Consider the following 8,568-nt stretch of genomic DNA (forward strand, 5'->3'; position numbering starts at 1 on the left):
CCTGCAGCTTCTGCCAAAAATCGATTTTGTACTGTTAATACATGTGTCAAATAATATAAGTATCAAGTCATCAAATGGCGTATATTGCGTTCGTACCAGATTTCTAACCCATTGCAGTGCGATGGTCATGTTGGTTGAGTGGTGTCCCTCATTATGTAATGTACAATTTACTTACTGGACAGACCGTACTGATTCAGTTCTCGTATCAATTTCATGACGAAATAGGTCTTAATTTTCCGTTATTATTTCCACTAGAAATGAGTTCGTTTGAGGTGGCGCAATGCAAATCCGTATGTGCTCCGGCTAGAACAAATTTGAACGTTTGGCCATACCTATCCGTTTACTTTCATTGCCTTGCACCACTGCAATTAGAGACAGCAATGCATTGAAACACGGCAGAGTAAAAGTAACCCAGGCAGGAGCGCTTGTTTGACTAGGGACCTGAATAATCTAGTAGGCCTATGTTTTTTGCGAATTGAATTTTTCAACTTATGTCAGTGTTCATTTGACGTTTCCATAATGAACCGCTCCTGCCAGGTTTACTTTTACTCTGCCGTGATTGAAATATACGTAAAGCTACTTCAATGTTCGGAAATGTTGAGGCGATTCCGTGCTTCTTGATTCAATCTCTTTGGAACAAGCACTTGAGCCTTCGCAACTTTTTCCTTGCGTTTCGACAAATCTTTCGTTAGTTGCCTGATTAAGATTTCCCATCGTTTTGTTGTTGGAGCGAAGAACGTACAAATGTTTTGTACAAACAGATGTTTCTTCAGCTCCATGTTCCAACACCAAATTCTGCGAATGACCACCGCTAGGGACGTATTTGACAAATGGATTTAATGCTATGATTCTTGCTTGGAGCCCCTGGTATACGCCAGACATATTTTTTGCGTTGTCGTATGAATGACCACGACAGTCGAGAATGATGATGCCAGAATCTTTCAGAAATTGTATGAGAGCATAGGTTTGTTCCAAGTAACTGTAAGCACGAACTTTGACAACCCGAACAACGACAATTTCATCCATAGCAACGTCGCTTACGTGATATTTCATACAAATCGACCAACGTCGCCTACGCGATTTACACAGAGGTATTATTGAGGTTATGGTTATATGGATGAAATTTGACAATTCATATGGCCTTGGAACAAACCTATTAACCATAACCTTTCCCTTATGGCCAACATTTTCTAGGAAAGACAAAAAACGTTCAACAACGGCTCCTTCTGCATTAACATAACGAATGACGATTGTCAGCTGATCGATATGAGCCACATCAGGTGTTGAGTCCACAATTAACGAAAAATATTTGCAATTTCGGATCTCTTGCAGAATTTTGGTCTTCAGATCAGCGGCCAAAATTTCTACAAATTTTACAAATAGTTGATGAAGTGTTTCTCCGTCCTTTGTTGCCATATTTCTCGAGATGTGACTTTAACAATGGACCATATTCGGCGATAAGCTCAAGCACTCCTAAATAGTTGTCGTGACCAGGGTCTCCCGCGCGTTCATTTTTTCCTCTAGAAGGCAAACTAGACCAGCCACAAATCGAATAGCAGATGCAATACGATGTAAAATCACTTTCCAGTATTTCTGCTGCGGAAATTTTTTTATTTTTATTTTTTTTAAGGTATTTCAGGTTTTAGGTATTTAGGGTGATCAAATATATATCACTCTAAATACCTAAAACCTAAAATACCTTAAAAAAAATAAAAATAAAAAAAATCCACAAAAATCATTTGCGTTTTCAAAAATTTCGCGCACAATAAAAATCCATATCACCCTCATTCATTTGTTGTCATTGTAAAAACGGCGGATGTAAGGAACGAATCCGACGTTTAAAAATCGGTCAACTTATGCCTGGTATAGAGCCTTTGTTGTAACTCAAGCAGTCGTTGATCAAGCGTACACAAAGGAAGTCGTTGGTCAAGCATAACTCAAGAAGTCGTTGGTCAAGCGTACACTCAAGAAGTCGTTGGTCAAGCATAACTCAAGAAGTCGTTGGTCAAGTGTAACTCAAGCAGTCGTTGGTCAAGCGTAACTCAAGAAGTCGTTGGTCAAGCGTAACTCAAGCAGTCGTTGGTCAAGCGTAACTCAAGAAATAGTAGCTAAAACGCAGCTCAAGAAGTCGTTGGTCAAGCGTAACTCAAGCAGTCGTTGGTCAATCGTAATTAAAAAAGTCGTTGGTCAAACGCGAATCAAACAATCGTTGATCAAGCGAAACTCAAGACATTACTACACAAATCAAGAATTCGTTGGTCAATCATTACCCTCATGAAAATTGTGGGAGGGTTAATCAACTCAAGATAATCAAATTCGTTATCTGCATCAAGAATTGGTCGTTGGCATATGAATAAACTGGTCATCGACATCAGAAATAAATTGGTTCTTGACATTCATTCCAAATTAGTCGGCAATGTCGGAGAAAATTGGTCGCTGGCATTCATATCAAAGTCGTCATCGGCATCACGAATTGGTAGTTGAAATTCACACTCAAAATTCGTCATCGACATCAATAGGTCTGTGGCGAAAAAATTAAGTGGTCTTCGATATCAATCAAAATTTGGAGACGGAGCGAAAATGGTTCACTACAATAAAATTAGTAATGGACATCAAGCATTAGTCATTGGCCTCAGAATCGAACTATAGTCATTGGCATTACCAGAATTGTGGAAGAGTTACAGTTCGAGATAAGTGTATTTTTATAAAAATAGTGGGAGTATGTTGAATCTCGGACAAGTGTTTTTCACTCTACAAACTAAAGTAAATCAAAGGATGCAATTGAATTAAAATAGATTTAGTAACCCTTGAATAGGGGTATAAATACAATGTTTTTCCTACAAAATAGTCAGAATAAACGGAACATTCATACGAGCAACATCTCTATAGTGTTTCAAATTCTCAAGTAGACAGAAAGCGTCGGTGCTAATCATCACCACATTTCGTGCGGAATAACGCTCAAGCAGAGGCCACAAAAGGTAAGGTAAGGTAAGCATACGTGTCGTTTGGACATTACAGCAAGAACTAGAAATAATTTAGTGAAAAAATTAAGAAAATGAATAAGATAATAAAAAACATTTATTAGTCCATTTTTTGCCTTTTAAAAATAAGCGCAATATTGAATGGTTTTCAAACAAACAGAGCCAAAAATTCAAAATTAAAAGTGTCAGGTCCTAACCAAACGCAGCGTTGTGAAAGGATAATTTGCGATATTCTCATATCAAAGTGCGTTGAAATTGTTTTTTTTTTTAATTCAGTCGTTCATTGATTACTAGAAAGTTCGGTTCAAAGGCAAAGTTATAGAGTTTTCGATTTCACCCAAGACGTGTTTCAGGGTTTTCCCAAAGCTTTCCGCCATAAATTCAATTCGAATAATTTTATTTTCCTTTGATAATTTATTGACACACATTCAACCATATTTTTAACCGTCGAAATATCTAACCTTGCCGCCTTTACTTCGAATACTAACTGTAGGAAAAAATCCTAATTCTGGCATTTTCACCGTTTTTTTCCCAATTAATTGCTCATTTATGGAAAAACTCACTTCTACTGTCACGCTACTACTACCACGAAATAAAATGCTGGTGTACACTTCAAGCTGTACCGCACATTCGATGATGTCACCATTTTTCCATATCGGTCCGAATACTTCGCCAATGCCATTGCCATTAAAAAAATTTCCATTATCTCCGTGATACCCAATAGATCCAAGACGACATCCAGGTTGCTGATTAATTAAATAACCCTTAGGAGCGAGTCCAATTGCAATATTATTGTTTTCACCAACATGCAAGATTTCAATTTTGAACGATGTATTGTCTGGTGTCAAAGGGCGAATAGATTGAACAAGTGCTAATTCTCCTTCAACGTATTGTCCATACTCTAAAATATTTGGTTCACTTATGGAAATATTCATGTTGTAGCATATCTGCTTCATATTCATGTCGACTAATTGCAATATTACATCCCTTGTCACAGATAATTTCTGTATTTGGATTGTACGCGCACTGATTACTGACGTGATCCTTCAATTTTTCCAATTGTAGAACACTTTGACATCCTCTCGATTCTGTGCGATAAAAAGAAAGAAAGAAAATTTTACTGCTGTGAAAATGGTTTTGATTTGCTCTCCTTACCGAAATCACATTTAATCTCCAGTTTATTTAGCATATTACGGAAATATCTGGCAACCGTCTTTACGTTCGCCAATTCAGTATTACGACGACATACTAGGCACGTATTTTCGATTGCTAGCCAATCAGTGATGCATTGATTGCAAAATGTATGCTTACATGACGACTGGACCGGATTTTCCAGAACCAGAGTGCAAATTTGTACAAACGAATTCCTCGTCTATTTCACCAATGAATCTTGTCGCTTCGAAACCCATTTTGTTCACTTCACAAGTAATGTCAACTACACAACGGTGACTGAATAACTACATACTTACAATATCATAATTATTTTAGAGAAATCTTATCTTCAAATGATAATTCCAATGAACCTTTTCTTTGAATCAGTTAGAAACCCTAAAAATTGATAAGTGACACAGGTAATTAAAAAAAAAACATTTTGGTAGGCAAACATTAAAAAATACAGTTTGAGAAAGATATGTTTCGACATATCCAATCCAAAATAATACGTTAATGTGAGATGTAGTGCACTGCAGGTGATTTTTTAGGAAGACAGTTTAAATCTTTTTTCATGAAAAGCTCCCTAACATAACCATGGACTTGGACGCTAATTTTTTATAGATATATATTTTTTCCTTCCGCTAAAGTCATTTCGTGATTTTCCAGCAAACTAGTGAACTGAAAAAAGTAGTGAATTTTTCGTCTCAACCTGTTACGCACGGCTATTCATCTGTTATCGATAAAGACGACAAAAATAAACGATAAGCTCTATATAATGCGGTCTTATATAGTAAACTAGCATGCTTCAACAATCGAAGTAAATGATTCGAAATTACTCGATTAAAAAATAACTTTGATCGAAAGAAGTAATAGATGCGATAAAAAAACTGCTGATATGCTTGCCGTCTGTAATAGGAGAATGTAGTTTAGAAACTAAGGGTAAAATCTATTACAATTTAGTACTTTTCTTCATAAAAAGACTGCTGTCACTGAATTATTTTTTCATGAACAAACTTCACTGCTGTGACATTTCATGGGAATGAACTAATGTGAAGTTGTTACACAAAAAAATAGTCCAGTGAGATTGAAGTACTATAAAAAATGTGGCGCCTCTACAAGCCAATCGACTAGGCGAATAGGTTAAAGCTGTTTAGAGCAAGGTCTTCGCTTCACAGTTTTGCCTCTAAAACCGAAACAGTGTATGTTATCGATTGATGGTAAGTTTGGGTTTCTCAAGTAGATAATAATTCTTTTGTATACCATGTTCATAACATTACCATTTTTGCACTCAAAAGGTTACAAGTTACACAAGAGATACCAAAATTTCTAGTTTGGTTTTAAAATTCGTCACTTTGAACCGCCATTGTCAATGATGGACAGGGAAGACTAAAATTATTTTTATTTTTATGCATAATGCGTCACCAAAGACGATATCAGTTGTTTTCTAAGCAAAGAATACACAGTTCGATTATTGGAATTATCATTTGAAGATAAGATTTCTCTAAAATATTTATGAGATTGTAAGTATTCAGTCGCCGTTTTATGGTTGACATTACTTGTGAAGTGAACAAAATGGGTTTCGAAGCGACAAGATTCATTGGGGAAATAGACGAGGAATTCATTTGTACAATTTGCACACTGGTTCTGGAAAATCCCGTCCAGTCGTCATGTGAGCATACATTTTGCAATCAATGCATCACTGATTGGCTAGCAATCGAAAATACGTGCCCAGTATGTCGTCGTAATACTGAATTGGCGCACGTAAAGCCGGTTGCCAGATATTTCCGTAATATGCTAAATAAACTGGAGATTAAATGTGATTTCGGTAAGGAGAGCAAATCAAAACCATTTTCACAGCAGTAAAATTTTCTTTCTTTCTTTCTATCGCACAGAATCGAGAGGATGTCAAAGTGTTCTACAATTGGAAAATTTGAAGGATCACGTCAGTAATCAGTGCGCGTACAATCCAAATACAGAAATTATCTGTGACAAGGGATGTAATATTGCAATTAGTCGACATGAATATGAAGCGAACAATTGCTTTTCACATTTATCGAATGCATTAAAAAAACTCCAAGAGAAGCTAGACGATCAGACGAAAATCGTAAACACACTCCGTTGGCAGATATGCTACAACATGAATATTTCCATAAGTGAACCAAATATTTTAGAGTATGGACAATACGTCGAAGGAGAATTAGCACTTGTTCAATCTATTCGTCCTTTGACACCAGACAATACATCGTTCAAAATTGAAATCTTGCATGTTGGTGAAAACAATAATATTGCAATTGGACTCGCTCCTAAGGGTTATTTAATTAATCAGCAACCTGGATGTCGTCTTGGATCTATTGGGTATCACGGAGATAATGGAAAATTTTTTAATGGCAATGGCATTGGCGAAGTATTCGGACCGATATGGAAAAGTGGTGACATCATCGAATGTGCGGTACAGCTTGAAGTGTACACCAGCATTTTATTTCGTGGTAGTAGTAGCGTGACAGTAGAAGTGAGTTTTTCCATAAATGAGCAATTAATTGGGAAAAAAACGGTGAAAATGCCAGAATTAGGATTTTTTCCTACAGTTAGTATTCGAAGTAAAGGCGGCAAGGTTAGATATTTCGACGGTTAAAAATATGGTTGAATGTGTGTCAATAAATTATCAAAGGAAAATAAAATTATTCGAATTGAATTTATGGCGGAAAGCTTTGGGAAAACCCTGAAACACGTCTTGGGTGAAATCGAAAACTCTATAACTTTGCCTTTGAACCGAACTTTCTAGTAATCAATGAACGACTGAATTAAAAAAAAAACAATTTCAACGCACTTTGATATGAGAATATCGCAAATTATCCTTTCACAACGCTGCGTTTGGTTAGGACCTGACACTTTTAATTTTGAATTTTTGGCTCTGTTTGTTTGAAAACCATTCAATATTGCGCAATAGCGCTTATTTTTAAAAGGCAAAAAATGGACTAATAAATGTTTCTTTTTATCTTATTCATTTTCTTAATTTTTTCACTAAATTATTTCTAGTTCTTGCTGTAATGTCCAAACGACACGTATGCTTACCTTACCTTACCTTTTGTGGCCTTTGCTTGAGCGTTATTCCGCACGAAATGTGAAGAGAATTTGAGAATTTGAAACACTATAGAGATGTTGCTCGTATGAATGTTCCGTTTATTCTGACTATTTTGTAGGAAAAACATTGTATTTATACCCCTATTCAAGGGTTACTAAATCTATTTTAATTCAATTGCATCCTTTGATTTACTTTAGTTTGTAGAGTGAAAAACACTTGTCCGAGATTCAACATACTCCCACTATTTTTATAAAAATACACTTATCTCGAACTGTAACTCTTCCACAATTCTGGTAATGCCAATGACTATAGTCGAGGGGTCACGCACTTCCTCAAATTTAATCCATTTAATCCATTTAATCCAAGAAATACATGGGATTAAATGGATTTAAATCCATTTAATCCCGAGTGCGTCACCCCTCGACTATAGTTCGATTCTGAGGCCAATGACTAATGCTTGATGTCCATTACTAATTTTATTGTAGTGAGCCATTTTCGCTCCTTCTCCAAATTTTGATTGATATCGAAGACCACTTAATTTTTTCGCCACAGACCTATTGATGTCGATGACGAATTTTGAGTGTGAATTTCAACTACCAATTCGTGATGACGACTTTGATATGAATGCCAGCGACCAATTTTCTCCGACATTGCCGACTAATTTGGAATGAATGTCAAGAACCAATTTATTTCTGATGTCGATGACCAGTTTATTCATATGCCAACGACCAATTCTTGATGCAGATAACGAATTTGATTATCTTGAGGTGATTAACCCTCCCACAATTTTCATGAGGGTAATGATTGACCAACGAATTCTTGATTTGTGTAGTAATGTCTTGAGTTACGCTTGATCAACGATTGTTTGATTCGCGTTTGACCAACGACTTCTTTAATTACGATTGACCAACGACTGCTTGAGTTACGCTTGACCAACGATTTCTTGAGCTGCGTTTTAGCTACTATTTCTTGAGTTACGTTTGACCAACGACTGCTTGAGTTATGCTTGACCAACGACTTCTTGAGTTACGCTTGACCAACGACTGCTTGAGTTACAATCGATTCTTGAGTCGATTCGGAACTGGCGTAACAAGTTCTTGATCAGCAGAGATACTGGAAAGTGATTTTACGTCGTATTGCATCTGCTATTCGATTTTTGGCTGGTCTGGTTTGCCTTCTAGAGGAAAAAATGAACGCGTGGGAGACCCTGGTCATGATATGGCAACAAAGGACGGAGAAGCACTTCATCAACTATTTGTGGTTTCAAACATTTGGGCAAATATTTGTCAAATCTTTGAAACAAATTTATTTCAAATTTGAGACAAATATTTTTCAAAACGCAAATTTGCCAGT

General features: G+C 36.4%; 1 protein-coding gene across 1 annotated transcript; it reads left to right on the forward strand.

The window, feature by feature from the left end:
- The first annotated feature begins 5,683 nt into the window (after positions 1–5,683).
- Positions 5,684–7,093, forward strand: LOC119084612 (E3 ubiquitin-protein ligase NRDP1-like). Its single transcript, XM_037194678.1, has 2 exons — positions 5,684–5,958; positions 6,026–7,093. The coding sequence occupies exons 1-2, from the start codon at positions 5,706–5,708 to the stop codon at positions 6,763–6,765; spliced, it is 993 nt and encodes a 330-aa protein (XP_037050573.1). The 5' UTR covers positions 5,684–5,705; the 3' UTR covers positions 6,766–7,093.
- The last annotated feature ends 1,475 nt before the right edge of the window (positions 7,094–8,568 follow it).

Source organism: Bradysia coprophila, unplaced genomic scaffold (genome assembly GCF_014529535.1).
Source record: "Bradysia coprophila strain Holo2 unplaced genomic scaffold, BU_Bcop_v1 contig_87, whole genome shotgun sequence".
NCBI lineage: Eukaryota > Metazoa > Arthropoda > Insecta > Diptera > Sciaridae > Bradysia > Bradysia coprophila.

Excerpts from the sequence above, each read along its gene's own strand:
- LOC119084612 (XM_037194678.1), top strand. The coding sequence starts at position 5,706 with ATGGGTTTCGAAGCGACAAGATTCATTGGGGAAATAGACGAGGAATTC. Across the intron at positions 5,959-6,025 it reads GGAGATTAAATGTGATTTCG|AATCGAGAGGATGTCAAAGT; the intron begins GTAAGGAGAGCA and ends TCTATCGCACAG.